Raw genomic sequence first — 20,326 nt, forward strand, 5'->3', positions numbered from 1 at the left:
AAATCAGCCGTTGCCTTAACCTTGAAATTGTCATTGATTCACACACACTCTTGAGTCAATAAGATTGTCTTTTACGGCAGTGGTGCAGTATTTCATCTATTCTTTGTCATCTAGGACACGTGTATTTTAAGGCCAATATTGGCCTGTTTTCCTGTGGTATTTTGAATGTTCACACAATTTACGTTCTGTTGTCACGACCTTGTCTTTGTCCTGAAGGTCGGTGTTCACTCTTTGGAAATGAATGCGGGAATTTAATCAGTCAGTTTAACATTTCGCCCAATTTCAGGATCACTCTCTTTCAGGCAGCTCTTAACCAACACAATTGGCTGATTGCAGCCTAGGACTGACAGAATCAGTGCGAAGTATGCCTACTGCTCTATGTGAATAGCCCACATGCATTGCAGTTGTCAGTTATATTTTTTGCTTCATTGTTTTGCATCTGGGGACAATTTAGTACTTTAGCCTTATAAATTCTGCGTTGACTGCTTGAGAGTCTGACATCGAAGCATAAGTGCTTCTGTTGCAGCAGTCCTGATGTATAGTGTAGCTGTTAACAGCAGTTTTAGTCTTCATCTGCTGTTCTTCATTCAGCTTTTAGGGACTCAATGTTCTTTTCAAAGCAGGAGAAAATAACATGCTAGAAACTGCATTTAGTTTCCTTCAAGCAAGAGTGGAAAAAAGAAATATTGGCATTTGTGGCACATGGTATTTTGAGAACAAGCTGTACAGAGAGAAAACCAACTGGTATAGTTGGTTTTCTTTGTGCAGATTCCTCTCAAGATATTGCTCCTGGAAAAAAAAGAAGTTATTTACTCAGTCAACATCCATTGAGGTCAAATGGTTGAGAATAAGCTCTCAACAAAAATCCTGGAAATCATCCAGTTTTTAAACCTTGTTCATCAATAAAAGCAGATGCAACGCAACTGATAGGCCTAACAGAAACCACTTTAACGCACAGAGCAGAGAGTAATAACTGCAGAGTCAGCCACGGTGGGAGTCGTGGTGTCAACAAGGAACCCACCGTAGGCAGTGAGATGGAGATTCATGGCCTACTTTGGAGAAGGCTATTTAAAATATTGTGTCAACACAGAGAGAGATGAAAGCATTTCCAAAGGCAGAGGTGATAATATTTACATAAGTGAGAATGGGACATTTGGTATCCTTACCCGTCTAGTAATCGAGCTTGGTAGGGAGAGATAATCACGAGACGCTGCTAGCTGTACATGTTGTGGCTGAGGCTGCAGTGCTGAGTATAGTTTGGCATGCCCCAGAGGATGAAGCAATAGACCGTATCAAATAAACTTGATAAGTTCAGTATGGCCACTCTAGAGTTATGATCAAAAGGGGGAAATGACGTCATTCAAGTTGTGACGTGGGCTCGACCCAAGTGGAAAGCCAGATTATTCCGCAGATAGAACGTGAATCGAGAAACTAGGCTAACCCTTCTGACTGCCTTCTGTCTCCTTCAAGTGGTCAGCGAGAAGCTGGCATCCAAACGGTAAACAAAGAGTTCTGTTAGACCTATCGCAGTTCTTTAATGTAGGTGAGACAGACAAATTTCAGATTAGAGGACTATTTGTAACATTTATCAATTCAGTTGTTGGGAGAAGTGGGTTGTGAGAGAGAATGTCTGAATAAATAAGGCATCTGATCTAGCACCACAGAGATAGGCCACAGACCACAGGAATAAGTTCACACAGTTGTACCCTACAACCCGTTCTGGAAAACAGGATAGTTTGTGGGATTTGGAGGTGAGAGCAGTTCTGAAACTACATTTCCCAGCGTAGTTAGCTTTGCTAAAATAAGACAAAACATTAACCAATTATTCTTTTAAAATTAAGCTGTCAGGGGTTGATAGAGGCTGATTAACGGTTGCGGGTAATTCATTTTCCAATGTTTTTTTTTTTTTTTAGCGCTGTGGAATTTCTTGGGTTTATTAGAAGATTGAGAGAATTCCGTACATCCTATCTGCACTTCAGCAATCATTCAACCGTTGGCTGACTTCCAAGCGTGATGCTTTTTATAATGAGGCGGGAAAAGGTCAGGGAAAACCGAGGGCCGGTCAGATTCTTTACATTGCGCGCATTCAGTGGGATGTGTTTTGCAATGGGGATTTAGAGAATACTCTCTAAAAAAAAAAAAAGGGACAGTGTTATTAAAGGGAAGCATTCTGAAGTGCTAGGTGTTTCTGTTGTATGTGAATTGGAAGATTCTCACCTCCCGGATAACGTAGGTGCAGGTGATGAAACGCGATCGCCTGGGGAGAGGAGGCTGCAGGTAGATAATTAAGCGCGGCATTTGTGAGAAGAACGCCAATCAGAGCGGATTAAGCAGGTTATTAAATGCCCGCTACTGGAAACCTACCTGAGTTTGAATAGAATTATGAGGATTGAGTCTCACTTAAAGATGCCCCGAGGGACACACACTTATAGTGAATGAGCAAGGCATTGTGGGAAGGATGAAAACTACTGTAGTAACTGAGGGAGGTCTGGACTAACAGGCTAGATTATTGCTTTTTTTTGTGAGGTCATTGAAGCAAGAATTTTATGATGGGTGTTGTGCATGATTCTGCATTTTAGATGCAGAATTTAAAAAGTGAAATGAAAGAATGAAAAAGGAAAAGCATAATAAATGTATGCTGCATTTGAACAATTGTAGAACACAGTTCAGTTCTGAGTCAAGATGTTCGTATTGGTTCTTTAAACCTACGTAGACTGCTGAACTATTCTTTAGACCCCTGTTATGTTCTGAGTAAATATAATATTGAATGCTTTTCAGTTTTGAATGTGCTCATGCATACAAAACAGATGCCAGTTGAATATTCAGGAGCACCAGAGGGGAATGTGATTTTTGCCATCTTGTGCATTCAACACCTGTATGAGTGTTGCCCTAGGTGCCCAATTACAGAATACTTGGCAAGCTAATCAACTTGAATAACAACCAAAACTGTAGGCTATTAATATTTTGTTAATCTAATAACTTATTAATGAATTACCTCATCTAAACCATTCTATAGGCTAAATAGTCAAACTAACCTTCACAAGGTAAAACAGCTTGCTAGTTAGTAGTAAGTTCACATTTAAAGCTAGGAGTCTTAGTTTAGTTAATGTTTTGTGTAACATTAGTGAGAATGCACCACAGTGTGAATGCCTACTGGTAGTTAGATTACTTATCACATTCCTTTTTTTGGTTACTTTTACCACAGGTGAGCGTTAATGGAGTTAGCCTAAGTCATTCGAAACAACAAGAGTTTATGGAGTGTGCACTGTTGAATAGTGCGTCTGATATAGGCTATTATTAACTATTAATGTCAGTTTGTTTGGAACGCAGGTGAAGTTGGCCAAAATGCAGAAATTTACAGGGCATGCCCTTTGATAATCAGATTTCTGAAAGCTACTGTGACCTTCGCTCCTAGAAATATAGAAGGCTTTGAAGGTCAGAGGTGAAATCCAGATTCCAGGGTTTTGTTTCCTAGTGCTATTTTCCAGAAGAATGTAAGTCCCAAGGTTGCAGGAGATTGTAGCACAGCGGCATGTAGTTTTTTTTTTTCTGGACAGAGCGGTGTGTTATAACAGCAGTGTGAGGACTGTGAGAAACTCATTTTCGGTTCATCGGTCGAGATGGACAGAGAGAGAGAAAGGAAATGACCACCACCGGGAAGCACATCGCAAGTCTGTTTGGAGAAGAGGGGGAAATATGTGTTCAACAACAGAACCGACTGCGGACCAGGGCACGCTTCGGATTATCACAGCACATGCGCTGAAAGCGCTACGATACGTAACCAAGAAGTGGCACAGTATAGGCTACTGTTTAACTTGAAAAAGAAAAATATGCTCAAATATGTTAAAAATGTACCGACAAATTTAGTCCTATTTAGCTCTATTAATTGACATTTGCCATAAGTCATTCCATGGCTTGAAAAAGTCTTGTGGTGTGTGTCACCCCCATCAAGTGTTCAGTAATTGCTTGGGAGAGCACCTTCTTAGCTGCTTGTAGATGGGCTACTTAGTAGGTTTGAAGCCAAAAGGTAGCACCTTTCAGTTGGGAGATAAACAATAAACAACGATGTTTGTAAAAAAAACAATTTATTAGGCTATATGATGTGAAAAGCTGCAAACAGGTGATGGCTTTATGTGTGATACGTTAAATAGGTTTCGCTGGATTTATTTTGTTTATTTTTTTAATTCGTCGTTTTGTGACATTTTATTTTTCTTTTATGGTTCTGAAATGCATCTACATGTACGCGACCAGGTGCTATGATGTTTAAGTTTAGAAGCAAGAAAAAGCGATCTGGATGCTCATACAGGCTTTTTAAAATATTTGTTTTAAAAGAGTATCATGTCAGAAGAAACATGCAAACTGACAATGCTGCAAAAGGACTGTGTTGCATTTATGGTTTTGCATTCAAATCAAAACCATCTGGGATCTATGTGGTGGCTCACTTCTTTGCTGTTGTGTAAGTCCAGTTCTGTTGCAGCATCATTTACCAGTGTTTATTGTGGCCTACATATTGAGTAGCCTATGTATAATACTGAATTGCGATAAAACCTTGTGTGGTGGGTGGTATTGGCACCATGACTTCCACATTGGTTGAAGTCAAAGTGAATTAGGCTACGTGCCACTGTGGTTCTCCTCATTGTGCTGTTGTGTTGTTACTGTGTTCCTCATCTTCATCTCTATGTTCACTCCAAACTCAAGCATTCGTCATAGGCTACATTTTGTGTGCCAGGTGTTAGAGAGATAAGAAGTTCAAGATCCAAACTTCAGGCCTGCAGCAGTGGGTGCGGATTTGGGACAAAATGGTGTCCAGTGGGTGGGAATGGAACATTTTAGCAGGCTAGGAAGTTTCTCTTAACCAAGCAAGGTTGATCAAGCTAAATTTAGGCTAGGCTTTGGCAGGGACGAAGGGGAGAAACATCAAAGAGTGGTGATGTAGGAAACGCAGCCCAGGTCAACAAGGCGCACAGCAGGCCGCAGGAATGGTTGGGTCCTCTGCGAGATAAGAGCCCGAGCCAGTGTCCTGCAGACTCCATGCGTAGGTGCTGGAGATAAGACCCAGAGCACTGGCCAAGCTGAGAGTCCTGGAATGATAAGATTTTCCCTAATCTAAATGCACATTAAAGCCATGGAGCTCCCTGTTCCGCACAAATAATTTATTTACTTATTTATCTGTCTATTTATTTGTTTACTTATTTATTAGCATTTAGCCTTTAACTTTAAAATAAATAAAGGTCGTTCATCAGAAGCACAGGCCTGTAATGAACTGTTCCAAGAAAACTGCGTAACCTCGAAGGCTGAATGAAGTAGGCCTACCTGATAAAATGAGTAAGTATCAATGGAGAGAGCAGTTGTAGAGATCTTTTGTAGATCTTGAAATGACTGTTGACTGTTGTAGACCTTGTGCTTCAGAAAAAAAAAGTCTTTCAAGTTGTCAGTGTCTTTGCTGAACCAGGGGAAGAAAAACGGAAGGTTTTGAACGCATCAATAAAGGATTCCTGGCCTAAATGGGGGCAAACTTGAAGTAAAGCATTTTTGGAATTTCCAGATGTCCTCCATATTTCTAATGAATTGGTGGTGATAGACCCGTTATGAAGAGAATACAGCCTTTGTTCTTTGTCACAGATGGGTGAATTTTGAATCCATACTGGTTTCACAAGGGCTTCTTGGGGAAGACTATGCAAACTGAATTTGGGCATAACGAATTAAGGTTTATGATGCATCACATTGGTGGTGTCATGGTAAACCTGTCAGCTGTTCATTGAATTTTGTGCTCCAATCTAGTGGTTGAATTAACTTAATACAATAAACTCCATAATCTTGGATGAGATTGTTTGAATGGACCTCGACAGTTAGTTTCAAACTGTTTTGGCAGTGGTCCTGTTAGTTTAGCCCTCTGAGGTGAGAGCTGATTGTACTTAAATAGCATGGCTTCCCCTCACAGATCTTTTGTAAAATGCATTTTAGAATGAAATGAAGGTCAAAATAGTGCTGCTTTGGTGAGTTCTTCTGTTGCCATGACAGCAGTGCTAGACTGACTGTTGGCCCCATTGATGAAAGACAGTTTTGGTTGACAGGAGAAGAGTAAATAAGGGGTTCGCTTGCAGGAGAAGTTGAGCTGAAGGTTGCTCAGTTGCTCATTCACATTGTTTGACATCTCGGCACAAAGCAGGACCACATGCTAACAGGCTCATGCTTAAATGGTATTTGCCTGAAGCAGTTATGAAAAGCAGTTCCGTGTCTGCTTTACTTAACTTTTCACCTTCTACCTGTAGAATGCTTTCACAGAGCAAAGAATAGATACGCAAAGTGTTTGGGGGGGGTCGGAATATAGTTCAGTAAATCAATAAATATATATTTTTTACTTATCTTTTTAAAGAGTTTACTTTTGGTATTCCAGAAAATTCTTTTCATTTTTTAAAATCGTTTAGAAGCCATTCAGATCAGTTATATTTGCATCTCGGTGACCCACTTATTTGCATCTCCCAACCTAGCTGTACGTCACAGCTGTGACCTTGAATACCCTTGTTCTATCTAGACCGTGTGTGTTGTCACTGAGCGCGTATGCAGAATCATGGCTCTTTGCAGAATCATGGCCCTCCAATTAGTAGCATAATATGTGAACTTAAATTAGTTCGGCATTGGTATCCTGATTCCGAAACCCACATTCGTTTTCTTTTGGGAAGCCTGTGTTATAAAAAGAAGTTTTTTCCAGGTTAGTGTCTGCTTGTGGGCTCCCTCCACTTTGGACGGTGGTGGGGGACAGTGCGTGTCAGCAGTCACTGAACCGTTCAAGCAGAATACCCCCCCCCCCGGGACTGCGCTCGCTGTCCCACTTTACACAGCACAGAGCCCAACGCCACACTGGGCTTGACGAACGGACAGTTTGGACAGGCTGTTTCTCAGCTCCTGTCTCAGTGGCTGCTCGTTCTTCAGGTCTTATGGCCCTTGTGCACCGGGTTGTAGGAACTGAAAGGGGGCCGGAACTATCCACTACAGGGTCTGCGCGCTTCCTGGAGAGCGTTCTTGTTGGCTTTTCCACCGCACCTCAAGAACCGTGAAGATCTGGCAAAGTAGGAGGAAGTGACCGAAAAAAAAGCGACAGTTACGTTTAATTAGTTGCATTTGGTTACAGGTGTTGCATGACGCATCCAAACAAGGCATCCAAGCAAGCAATTGGCTGTGAAATATAAGGCACGTTTTTATTTATTTCTGTTTATACTGTACAACAACAACCGCACACACTCTTGTTTAATTTTTAACTAAAACAAAACAATGCTAAGATTATGGCCTGTATGATGAGTTAATATGATGGGGAAACATACACGCGCCAGAGAGGTGATACATTTCATAAGTCACTGAAAATGTAAATGTAAAGTAAAAAATAAAAAGGCAGCCTAATCATCGTCATCTTAAGCTATTTTATTATTTATTTTTAATTTTTTAAAAAGCAATTGCTTACTTGGTTGCTCTCTAGTTGTTGCCAAATGTTTTTCTGTTTCCACTTCATCTGTTTGGTGATTCTCATGATTATTGCATTAGACAAATCAGCAAATCTCCTCCCCAGTAGTTTGCCGTCCACCGAAAAGTAATCCCTCGCAAGCAGGGGGTAAAAAAGGGGGATAGGAACCATGACCCAGGAACTAAAATCAGCCTCGTTTCCTGGAGGTTAAAAAACAAACATTTCCTGAGTTCCAGAAGAGGTTCCTTCAGTGGAAAAGGCCCAGTAATGTCACATTTATTTACCACATTACCTCAGACTTTCTTGTCCTCTGTTTTCAGCCTTGTGTTGTCTGATTGCTCCTTTTCAGTACTTTTCTGGTTTAGTATACAGTTAATATGGATATTTATTGGATCTATGTTCCACGGAGTTAGCCTAAATGGAATGTGATTGAGTATTCAGCAATAGCCTAGCCATACAGTCAAAGTTTTGTTAGAGGTTTCAGTAAGGCATTGGCCAAACCTGAGGGGCCTGACATCTGATGACACATGAGAAGCAGCTGAGTTGCTGGTAATGTCATATTTGTTATATGGGTATGAGGATGAGGATGCAGAATGTAGCTTGAAGCATAAGGCTCCATTTCTCGGCTGTCACGTGGCATGTAGCGAGCAGTTTCTCTGGTGAAGCGGTATTCTTGTCGTGGATTTTGATGCGCCCGAGCCCGTTTGGTGATTTGGTGGATCGGCGGGCCTTGAAGCGGGAGGAGAGGGGCGCCGTATGGGTGTGTCAGCGAAGATCAATCGCTGCACTGCAATTTTGGTGCAGCGTTTGCAATTGTGGTTTCGGCGTATTCTGCAATTAGTGTCTGCGCCGCCTGCCTGCTCAGACTAGGCATGTGGCACAAGTCGTAGCCCAGCATATGGTGAGTAGCAAATTTTGGGGTTTTCCCAAGCAGTGTGTGCACAATCATAACTTATTCAAAAGTCAATCATCCGTTTTTGTGGATCATATGCAGTCCAATTTGACATTGATATGAATACCCCAAGCTGGAAAAATGCCTACTTTCCATTTATTAATTGTCTTTTTTTATTTTATAATGTTAATTCCTGTATTTATTTCAGTTTTTTTTTTGTTTATGGCTGTTCTTATACTGTACTGTGGTTCTGGGGGTGCTATACTCCGTTCTTGGCCTTACACTCGTCTGTAATGATAAGAATGACAATAAAGGCTTGAACTTGAACAATCTTTTCCTTTTAATTTTCTAACTGCTGTTAAAATGATAGCTACATGCATTAACTGCATGAGTTATCTCCTCCAGAGCTCATTAGCTTCATCTGCTCTTGGCGGTCATCTTCAGATGCCATAGATTCTTCCTCAATGACTGCAGTTGGGCTGTCGTTTTTTTGTTCGATAATCAAACTTGTTTCAATCTCTAATATGTAATCAAGGGTTCCGCCCTGTAATCCCATTGCCTGGGCAAAATAAGGAGGCCAAGGTCCGTGCTGTGCTCGTGGAGGCATTCGATTTCAAAGAGACCCATAAACCATAAGCCGTGTTATTGTTTTGGCAGGAGTTTATACCATTAGGCAGCCTAAAATAAAGTTTATCGGTAGGTCATGCTATCCACGTAGCCTGTAGGCTATACATTCCTAATGGAAATATTACCAACCCGTCCTCATCGCCATTGGCATTATTCTGATCTTCCCTTGACAGTACGGTGGGGCGCAAAGTAGCCTACACCGTTCTTGAAGGGAATGAAAACAGGGCATTTGATTGGCTATGATTGAATCCAGCTTCAACACTCGCACTGATAATGTATTCAGCCTAATCCAGCCCATTTTCCTCTCGAGCCACTTTTTCTGAACTGTGCGCTCCTCGCTTCTGGTCATGAAAATACCTAAATTCTCTAGCCGCGACCCAGTGTGTCCACGTGCCATGCGCCATTGATTCTGGACAATAGAGCTCATAATCTAACACCTTGCCGTGATGGATTATAAATGTTCGATTAGGCGTTTTCCAAATTTGCGCCACTGTTAGACTTTAAAGATATTGTTGTGTGACAGACAGATAGCCGGCTGTGTGTGCGTGCGTGCGCGCGTGCGTGTCTGTCTGTCATTTCTGAAGAGTGTCCTTAATGCCACTGATCTTTGGGGTGGTGCTTGGCTCACAGTAGCTACTCCAGATCGGGACTGGATGCGGAGTCGCTGCTCCTCAATCCTGTTTCTCTACGGAGATCTGACAGGCTGTCATGGAAGGCCACAGACAGCTTTGAGCTGATACAGGGCCGCTTTAATGGGGTCTGCCGCTCTGACGAGATACTGCCCAGAAATAAATGATCCCGGGGGAGCAATCTTTTCAAAATATCGGTGAGATAAAGCTCACTGGGTTCTTGAGATTTTCCTACAAAGCTTTTTTTTGGTGTGTGTGTGCGTGTGTGTGTGTGTGTGTTTAATAGCTTATCTTTTTATTGCAGTGTCTTTGTTCTTTTGAGAGTCACACAATGGTTTGATTAACTTTAGGATCAGATGTCAGGGGAGTCAGATCATGTCTTCTGCTTGCCACGCATGCCGTCTGTGCCTCATTAAGTACTCGCGTGTTTCACCACTAATTGGAACGCATTTACAAAGTACTGACAAGTCATGTGATTTAGGAGCCCTATTCTTCCAAAGACCTCCTGATTGTCCCATTTCCTCAAAAGCAGGCAGAAGCTGAATGTCGACTGATTGAGGCTAATTTGCGGGTGCGGGGACGTAGTTTGAACTCCAGTTAACTGAAATACAAGTGCAGCTGGAATGAGGGTCGGTTCAAACTTAGTAACTCTGAAAGTGATATGATAATACACCAATATGAATAAAAAAAGCAGGCTGTTCTCATTTTACAGATACAATCCTTGGTTTAATTTAAGAACAAATCAAACCAGCAGTTAGGCCTAACTGGTTAGAATATCAGTTAGTTTTCTTTTCTAAATTGGCCTTCCAATGCTTCCCCTTTAAGTTTTATTTTTGGTTTTGTTTTTGTTATGCTGATGAAATGTCTCAATGTCAATTTGGTCTCATTTTTTGAATTGCTTAAACGGCTAGTTTAAAGCTGGTTTAAACGTATGCGGCGGTACACGGTCAGCTTATTGAAGAGCAAGTCACAGGCATGGCGACCGAGGGGGCGATTGTGCACGGCCTCAGTACTGTGGCCAGTTACAAACTTTAAACCTGTCGCAATACGTTAGCCTGCGCCAGCCTGGGAGAGCCAACATAAGCGCACCCGCGACAGGCCTACGGAACATATCCCAAGGCCTGCTGCAAAGCGTAGCGTCCCTTTCGGAGTGAACTTCCTGCTCAATCAAGGGAATGTCGGAAAACATAACAGAACGTTCGGTCTATCGAGTAAGTCAGGTTATTTGCAGGAGTTATCGGTGGTCTCTATCAGGGCCCGTCCTGTTGCCCTGACTACGCTGTTTCAGTTGTGAGGAATGTGTGGGATGGAGTAATTGCTTGCATCTGCTTTCGTCTTTTACTGTCAGGACTGGGTTTGATTAAAACTTGGCTCCTCCCACTGGAGGTTTGCCTTCGATGGGCGCATCAACCAGGAACAGATCCTTACTTGCCAGAATAAAGTGTCCTCTTGTTCTTCAGCTCAGTATGAACGTCAGAACTACGGTTCACCGTTTGGTAGTGATTTCAATTTTGAATAGACCCGAACTGAGAAACCTGAATCCCACTGGGTATTCTTTGTGTTTTTTTGTTTTCTGTTGAGCTCACAGTTCAGTTTTGAACGTTTTAAATGTTTAATGAGGTTAATTGCTTGAAGCACTTTTGGGAGTTTGGGTAGATGATCAGCTGCACATTTAGTCCACTAGGATGGAATCACATTATTGGTTGCGTTGGTTGCATTTTCAGATGAAGAAATCTTCAGGCTGACATACTGTCACTCTGTCTCACTTCAGCGTCTGAGTGTCCTTAAATCCGGCAAGTTCCGGCACAGCTCGCGCGCCTGCTCTGCAGCGTTTGCCTTGGCAGCTGTGAATGGAGAGAAAATGAAAAGAAGCCGCATTTCTTTATGGCGCACGGGCCTATTTTTGAAGTTCGGGCCTTGAAAGCAGAGGATGTGGTCTCTTTAAAGTGGAACAATTATTGTGCAGGCAAGTGCTTGCTTATGGAAGCCACACCCTCCACCTGGAAGTCAACTGGGTGATGATTTTCCTGTCAGACTAAGGAAAGTCAGTCAGTGTCGTGAATTGGTATTGGGGATACCAATGGCGAGAGTAAAAGAGGTTAACTGCAGTTTGTTTTGGTTTGGTTCCCGAGCGTAGCTACACAAGTGGACACTTGATGACGCACATCTTTAACCAGAGTGCGCTTTATTGACAGATTGGCCCTCGCCTTGCCTCTGTAGCTATGCGAAGCATTCGAGACCGGGGACTCTGTGCAGGAGATAAAGGACTGTATTTCTGTCGGCCGATTTAAACGCGAGCTGATTATAGGCTATCTGTCCGACCGCCTCACAGTCGGCAGGTGCAGTTAGCGGTAGGCCTAGCGACTAAACTGTTTAAAGCTTTTCCACTCTCTGAAAAGTGCCGATTGGTCTTAACGTGGCTGCTCCACTTGTGTTCATGTTCTCTCACCGTGCCGTCTAAATAAAGTTTTTTTTTTTTTAAATCGCCTACCTGTCCCATTTCTCACGGCGTCTCCAAATTGGCCTGCGGATTTGAGCTCTTTAGTTTACGGTGGCGGGACTCTGCTGGTGTGCAGGTGAATGTGAATGCTACGCGCAGCCCGGCTCATTCGGTCCCTCGCTGCTGCTAAGCGTTTCAACATGGCCGCTTCCACTTCCAGCTGGCTTTCGGGAGGTTGGACGCTCCCCAGCTGGATTCACCAGGACAACGGCATGTGTCTGCTTGTGTGTATTTTTAGCTTGGCCCCTCGCTTTGAATTCCCTTAAAAAGCCACAATGACACAAAGTCGCCCAGCATCACGCTTCAGCATCGAAAATGCCTGCATGCATTCCAGCTAATATTGACTATTTGGTAATCTTCTGATTGATGAAGTCTCTGTTCTTTTGTTGCGTGTAAAATGTTCATTTCTGCGATGCAGTCCTGTTCCTGGAAAGTCAAGCCCCCTAGCATGCTTCTTAAATGTCTTTTTAAAGAGATGTACTGTACTGATGACATGCCATGGCTTTGATGCTTCCTCATTTTTCTTATTGGAATTGCCTTATTTAGGCAGAAAATGCACGAGAAGGGGGAAAAAAGGAGGTTGTGCAGAATTGTGGGAAAAATGTGCTGGTTCACTGCCAGGGAAGTGGGGGCGAAGTCGGAGTGGCTCACAGGAAGCCGGGCTGATGGACACGAGTTGCTTGATGCTAAATGACGGTTATTGTTGAGTCATCAGTCATCTCCTATGTAAACTATAGGCCTGCCTCAGACATGAAAATAAGAGCTTGTCCACTTTACTTGACCTTGCCGATATGGAGTAGGCTACATTACGGATTACATTAACCTGATGTACAGCCTGATAGGCTGATATTAATCGACATTCATTATTTTTCAATCATTAGTTTTTTTTTGGGGGGGGGGGGATCTAAGAAGTCCAACTCATTAAATATGTTTGAAATATCCAGTAAATTCTAGTAGGAAAAACACACAAGAAAAACAATCACACTGACCACCGCGCCTGTTCAACTCAATTTCAAACCGACTTCACCGACAGGCGAGTGGAAGAAGTCGTTACTGGTCGCGGCTGGCCTCGGCGAGCGGTGAAAAGCTGTCCGTTGGCACGGCTTGGCTGGCAAACGGTCATATGGGCCGAGTCCTACTTTCTGTGAGCCCAGAGCTGGAGCAGCTGACGCTATGAAAACATTATGAGGATGAAGAATCGAGCCGGGAATGGCAGGCACGTGCGGCGTCTTCGGGGGTGAAGCGATTAGCTCTGCCTCGTTCGCGCATCGCGAGCGCGAAGGGGAGACCGCTTTGGCCGCCGCCGCGGAGCGAGGGAGCGACTCCGGCGTCGTTTCGCCTTAATTAAGTCGGGCTCTGTTTATTGTTTAACGAGGTGGAGCGCGGCCCGCATTCTTTTGACCACCGCGCAGGAAAGGCTAACTCGCGAGTGCCAGCGGACCGCTCCCACAATGGTGAGAACAGGCCGTGGATTATGGGTTACTCGATCATTTAGGGTGTACAAGACCAGTTTTACAACACTGTGAAAGAGGATGTATTCTAGTGGCACAATTTACGATTGTACTAGTAGATCAGAGTGTTAGTGCAGATTACACCATGTCAAATTGTCACTGATAATGGAAATATCCATGCGCTTGCAAATGTTATTATAATAGTCAATGGGAGTAAAACAGCTTTGCTGGGCTGTTTATTTCAGGGTTCAGAAATAGGTTTCAAGAGAGGTTTTAAAATACAAATTTTAAATAGGCAAGATCGCTACTTTCAGGAGAAAAGAATATAAATATATTTTCATTGCATTTCCTGATCAAATGTAGACTGCGTATCAGGCCCAGGTGTGCTTGTGAAGAGTGGTAATACTATAGGCCTAGCTGTAAAGGTCTTAGTTTTAGAAAGCTGGTAATGGCAGGAGCAGAAACATTTGTGAGTGGAATAGATGGTCGATAATCCCTTTTTGAGTTTGAGCAGCATTTTTATAACATAGTTTTTTTCCCCTTCCCCCTATCCCCTTCCCTCCACTCTTTACCTGAAATGATGGGCTATGGCGCCGGGATTTGGAGGGGACAGCCCGACTCCCATCCTATTTTGGTAGCGTCTACATAGTAGCCTAACCAAATGAAGCTAACTGCCTGTTGTTTGTATTTGTGACATCACACACCAGTGTTCCTGCACTCTTTAGTATAGAGGTGGAGCTGCCATCCCACAGGCAGTGGTAGGCTGGATGTAGACTACCTAAAATAACTACAAAGCCGGTGGAAGTGCTTTTTTTTTTTTATTTTTTTTTTTTTACTTTTTTTGTTTTCTGGAAAGGGGATGAGGAAGCCGGATATGGTCACCACTGTGTGACTTTCCCAGGTGCCGAAACACAACAGAATGAGTCTGGCCCATTCATCTGTTATGTGGGAACGTGAAGCTCCAATCCGCTGTGTGCAATAGCGCTATTAGCAGAGGTCTGACTGCCTTTTTGAAAAGGGGATTGTAATGGCTCTGGGTAACGGCTGCCATTTCGCTGTGACTTTACTGAGGATGTGGCAGTGGGACAGTGTGGAATGCACAGTGGAACTTTCCCTCCCTCTTTCGTTTGCTCTTTCTCTTTCTTTGAAAGTGAGGTCATTCTGTTTTGCTGACCAACTGCCACAGCACTGACATATTGGTTAGTTTGTCAGTTCGTAGTTAACGGCAACGATATTCGCATATTAGCAATACTGGCAGATTGACAGGCCTTTTGTGTTTGCTGTTTAAGGGCATGTGGCAGTTTTGTGGACAAGCTTGGACTCTCTCCGTTTGCTCAGAATAGTTTGGCGAGAGATTAGTGGTTTTAGGCATTCGAGTGCATTTTAGAACTCTGCCCTTTTTAGCGATAAATACATCTTCATTAAACATTCAGAATATTATTGCGGTGATAAGCTTTGTGATGAAAACGTACTCCATGCACACACGCACTGAAAGTTCAGACTGCGTTGTCCTCCAGCAGATGTTGTTTGGCACTGCACAGTGAATTGAAATGAATCACGATGTGATTACGGCACGATGCGTTTTGCGTTGGCTGGTCTCTAAAGGAAACGCACGCCGTTATTCGTGTTTTAGTGGACGACGCTGAAAATGCGGCCTGGGCCTGCACGTTTACTCTCCCTCAACACCTGCACTCCTTTCTTAAGCTTTCCTTCGCTGGCTTTCACAACTGCCACTTTCAAGTGAGGATCTTTTTGTTCCATTGTATTACAAGCAAGCGCTTGGCAGTTTTTCTGGTGAATTTTTTTTCTTTTTTTGGGGGAAGGGGGGGTTAGCTTTACAGTCACTCTTGGCCCAGACTGTTCTCTGAGGCATGCAGAAGGACCGGTCCTGGTTCTTGCGGACCCCTCCTCTCTGTCGGCTTGTTCTGATCTCTGTAGTCCGGGCTTGGAAGGGAATTTCATACAAAGACCCTGCGTGATTTCAGATAATCCCCACTCAAAATAAACAAACCTGTTCTCCCAGTAGTTTGGAAATAGCACATACCTGCACCGTCCCCTCAGCAAATATACAGCCAGATAAATCGATGAGGAGTAAAAATGTATGCTGTGCAGGTTTCCTGGAGTGAGAACATCTCCTACACGCATAACGGTGTAAGAAAGCCCAGCATCTGCCTGGCTTCTCGTCTCACTTTCTGTCTTCTTCAGGCCTGTCCACTGGGTCAACAACAGACTGAGTGTTAATGGTCAGGTGTAGATTGTTGTTTCAGAGATCACTACCTTTTCCTGAATCGTGCATACACCTGGCACATGAATCCATTTTCCATAAATCCCCTAAATTCAGTTTGCGTCTGCAAAATTCAGCTCTGCTTACAAATGATTTTGGCTATTTGTTCTCTGTGTTTTTTTATCTCTCCGCGATAATATTATGAACAGCGAACCGTGCTTTTAACACACAGCTTTGTCCTCGACACAGAGCGCCCCTTCAACGCTATTAAATATCCCATTATGCTGCTCTTACGGAAGCTTTTTTTCCCCTGCCAGTGGAGAGGAATTGAAAGGTGCAGCGGCCGAGCAGTGAACGGGGCTGTTTCTGTCTTATTATCTCTGAAGGCTGCTGGCAGTTTAGCCGTGCTGTCTCCCTTTAATGTTCCCTTCGAGGGAGCAGTTGTTGGTACGCTGGAGGTGTAGCTGTATATTCAGCCTGCGCTGTGCCACCACATCAGCTCGAAGTAGTATGTTCATTCTCTTCACCGTGGCATCCTTCCACCCTGTTTAAATCCCGTTTTGTCAGCCTGTGAACGTGTGTGGTCATGGTAATGGTAACGGCAATTGCCCAACAAGGATTTTTTAAGGTTTTGGAGTAAAATCGAAAGACTGCTTATTTGCTCTACGACTAACTTTTCTGCTCCAGTTGATTTCTTTTACAAAGAGGTTTCAATGTTTTTGGGCAAAATTGTTGTATGGTGAATGCTCTTTAAGGGCACATTATTGAAACTGTCTACCAAACTATTAACCCCGTTGTTATGATAAGTTACTCTATCAGTTACGTCTCATTGATACACGAATAGTTGCTCCCATCGACGGAAGCCGTCATAAGTGCATCTCGTACCACCTCGCTCCACCAATGGACGACTATGAGCTTTATGCATGTTTAGGATGTCGAGTAGCACCACCGTGGTCCGGAGTAGGTCCTCCCGAACTGGTGGTGGGGAAGAGGTGCTCCAAAGGGAAGACCTGCTTCCGTTACTTACCACACAACCCGAGTGAGCACCCCATTTCACCTTTGAAACTCAAAAAAGAGGTCATTTCTTAATGGATTTGAGGTTTTGGTGTACCAGAGAGTTCCCTTGCTTAATTTCTGGTGGCTGCCACAACCTGATGTCGCTGTTTTCATGAATGGCGGTGCTCAACCAGAATTGATTCGGTGTAGAACTGTCCGCATTTGGGGCGAGAGTTTTTCCTAAGCGAAGAGCCAAAATGGGCGCCCCTTTGTTTTGGGGGCGGTGCGCTTGGTAGCCTGTTGTCCCGGCCGTGCGACTGCTCTGTGATTCAGTCGCTGGTGACCCGCGGCAAAGCGTCGCCCCATCAGCGAATGCTGAGTCACTGCCGAACCGGCTGCCAGGGGGCCTGTGTTCCCGCCCCCCCCCCCCCCCCCCCCCGCCGTTTGACATATTCACAAACCTGGTTTTTAACAGCGATGCTTTTCATTGAGCCCCTGGGGGAAAAGTGTGAAGAACTTGTGTTCTGTTGACATTAGTAAGCAGTACCAAAGTGCTGCTGGGATTTTTTTTATTCCTTCAAGCACAGCCTTTCTCGTGCTTCCTGTAATATTCACAGGCCTGAAGCTTTCCTGCTTTCCTCTTACCCTTGCATTATCACTGTAACCCTGCTCTCATAATAAGCACCCGTTACTGTCAGCTACGTTGACACTCCTACAGTAAAGAAAATGCATTAAGTGTCTAGGTCTCTGAACATAATCTACTTGAAAAGCCCAAGTTCACCCACTTAGCGTCAATTGGATGTGGAATGTCAAGAATCCTACAATAGCGCTTCCCCGCGTCACAAAATGGCGAGACCTCGTCCCTTTTCTCTTCGAATACGGGAACGTTCTTTCCACACCGGCCCGCTAGAGATGACTTGTAAGGTCCGGGAGGGAACTGTTGGGAAATTCCGAACGCGATGTCAGGCGGGGCATTGTCCGAAAGGCAGGATGTGTTGTCATCCTCCGTGGGGTTTTTTTTTTGTGAACACTTCCTGTATTGTTTTAAAGAAAATGTTTTCTCATATTTGTTTTTTCGCAGGCGGAGGGAGAGGAACTGCAGGAACCCGGACCATGTTCAAGGCAGTGTTGAAGAAGAGCCGAGAAGGGGGCAAGGGGAGCAAGAAGGACTCTGGTACGTGTAGTCCGCTTCGCCCGCGAGCGGCTCTGATAAGATCGCTCCATGCGGATGACCCGTCTTTGACCGCCGTAGCGCACGTCACGTGGTTTCGCTGTTTTGCTCCGCCCCTACGCCCACTTGCGAAAGGAAAAAAAGGTCCCATAGGCCCCTCCCGCTCCCCCCCCTCCTTCTCCTCCACTTCCCCGTCTGCTGTTTATCTGTGCAGGAAAAGCTCAGATTACAGTTTGACCAAAGTCAACATGCTTTCCATTAACTCTGAATCACATGTCCCCCGCTCCGCTATTTGTACTTTTCATGTGGTTTATTGGTAAAATGGCGGATGTACTTGTGTGCATTAGTTGCGAGATGCAGAGGAAACTGGTGGTTTCTTTCCTGTGTGCACTTAGATTTTATCTTATCTGGTCTGTGGGGAAATGAGTTACCACAAGAACTGGGGTCATTGTGGTAGAATTGGCTTCTCTTAGTTTATGGGTTGTTTCTGTGGTAATGAGGAGTCGTCTATAGTAATTGAGTAGTTAAGGCGGTAACATATTCAGAGTAGCAGATATTAGCATCGAGTGAAAGCTGTAAAGTCAGATGAGTTCTTTCGCACCCCAGCAGGCTCCAGTTTAGCGACTCACCTCTCTCGTACTCAAGCGAAGTGCTGACACGGTAGAAACAGGCTGCTTTTCAGAGGTGAAATGGAGTTGCCTTTTCCTCAGCTGAAGCTGTGTAAATGTGACAGTAGCTCAAGTGCTGTGCTTGGCAGGCGTGTCTTCGGTGAGTCAGGCCGCTGCTGATAAAATGGCCGAGCATAGTTTCCCCCTGACAACCTCACTTTCCATAGGAGAGGAGTGATCTAATGGAGTCATTCCCCGTGTGAAGTGTTTGGCTAGATAAGTTTGGCAAGACAGAGTGTGTGTGTGTGTGCTGTGTGTGTGTGTGTGTGTATATGTGCGTGTGTGTGTTTTGTGTGTGCTGTCTATGTGTGTGTGTGAGTGTGTTTTTGTGTGTGTGTTCTGTGTGTGTTGTGTTTGGCTTCATCTCTGCTCTCTGACTCAATCCCAGTACCAATAAGAAGTCCTGTAAGCCGTGCTTATCAGGGTTACAGTCGTGTTACCTGGAGTGCCACTCCCGGCACACACCTTGCGCGCAGTATGAATATTGCCGCTTCTTTTGTCCTGTCGGCGCACGTCCCGGTCAAGCTGGGACTTGTCTCCGTCAACACCGTTAACAACCAATAAACCGGCAAGCCTGCACAGCCCGAACAGCCAATAAACCGGCCGGCCTGCACAGACAGACAGCGGCTACCACTCTAACACCATCTCGGCGTCTCGCAGTTGGAGATGCCTCCTGGCGAGGATGCAGACGCATTTTATTACTGTGGGAGAGATTTACTTCCAGGCTTACAAACCGCCATTTCAGATAGGATGAAGTTTTCCATTTTAAATTTACTGGGGATTTAATGCACCAAATACTCAAATACAGAAACACATGTCTGCCCAGAGTTTCTTCTTCACTGATAAAAGGGACTTTATTTAGACTTTCATGTTTTTTTTTTTCTACTGGCAGAAATATACAGAATGTGAGTGAATCCTGATTTATGGATTGCTCTGTCCTGTAGGCGATTACTCCAGTCAGTGTTTGTGCGCTCCATTGTCAGTGGGAGTCATTCAGAAAATATCTGGTTGGACTTGTTGTTTATTCACAGTTAGAAGTGACAGGGTCCTCCCCATTTTTCTGCCTGTTTCTGTGGAATTGAGGTATCCAATGACTACGCCACGCCCCTCTGTTGCCTGGTGATGAAACCCCTGTCGGCGGTTAAGAGCTGCCACAGTCGGTGATGCGGTGGTTGCATGATCACACTGTCATGGACACAAGGTCACCATGACGGTTGGATTTTTATGGCACGAAGGGAAAATCTTTAAACTTTGGGTTTGCTGCCTGTGGTTTGGCCTGTTTCAGAACTGCATCACGTTTTCCAGTTCTGCTCAAATACACGTCAGCCATTCAGGCGAAACCGAAAACTGCTTTCCCCGTCCCTGGTTGATATTAGGAGAACCAGTCCAATTAGCCCCATTTATAAAAATCTCATTTCTCATCCTCAGCTTTGTGCTCGCTCTCTTCAAGGAAAGTGTGTCACTCTGCACTCAACGCCAAGTCTGAATGAGAAAACATCTTGACCTACAAAATGCTTTGTCATGTCCATAAGAGCATTTTTAGAATACAGGCCCATTACACATCACTAAGTTAATTTGAGTACATGTGACACTGTTCCTGCCATTGTTTCTCATGGCTTTTCACTGCTTGTTTGTAAAAATCAATGTCTCGTCTGTGAGGAATGGAAAGAGGGAGATAAAACCAAACTCCTGCTGGATGTTCCTCAAAT

The 20,326-nt window shown here is 44.2% G+C and overlaps 1 protein-coding gene across 5 annotated transcripts in view; it reads left to right on the forward strand.

Moving 5' to 3' along the window:
• The window catches only part of LOC135240343 (protein TANC1-like), a 133,888-nt gene that overhangs the window by 6,792 nt on the left and 106,770 nt on the right, over positions 1-20,326 (forward strand). For all 5 annotated transcript variants that reach the window (XM_064309699.1, XM_064309700.1, XM_064309701.1 and 2 more), the window contains exon 2: positions 17,860-17,952. In XM_064309699.1, the coding sequence (XP_064165769.1) occupies positions 17,892-17,952 (61 nt within the window). In that variant the 5' untranslated portion in view covers positions 17,860-17,891. The remainder of the gene's footprint in view (positions 1-17,859; positions 17,953-20,326) is intronic.

The sequence above is a fragment of the Anguilla rostrata genome, chromosome 15 (genome assembly GCF_018555375.3).
Source record: "Anguilla rostrata isolate EN2019 chromosome 15, ASM1855537v3, whole genome shotgun sequence".
Classification (NCBI taxonomy): Eukaryota; Metazoa; Chordata; class Actinopteri; order Anguilliformes; family Anguillidae; genus Anguilla; species Anguilla rostrata.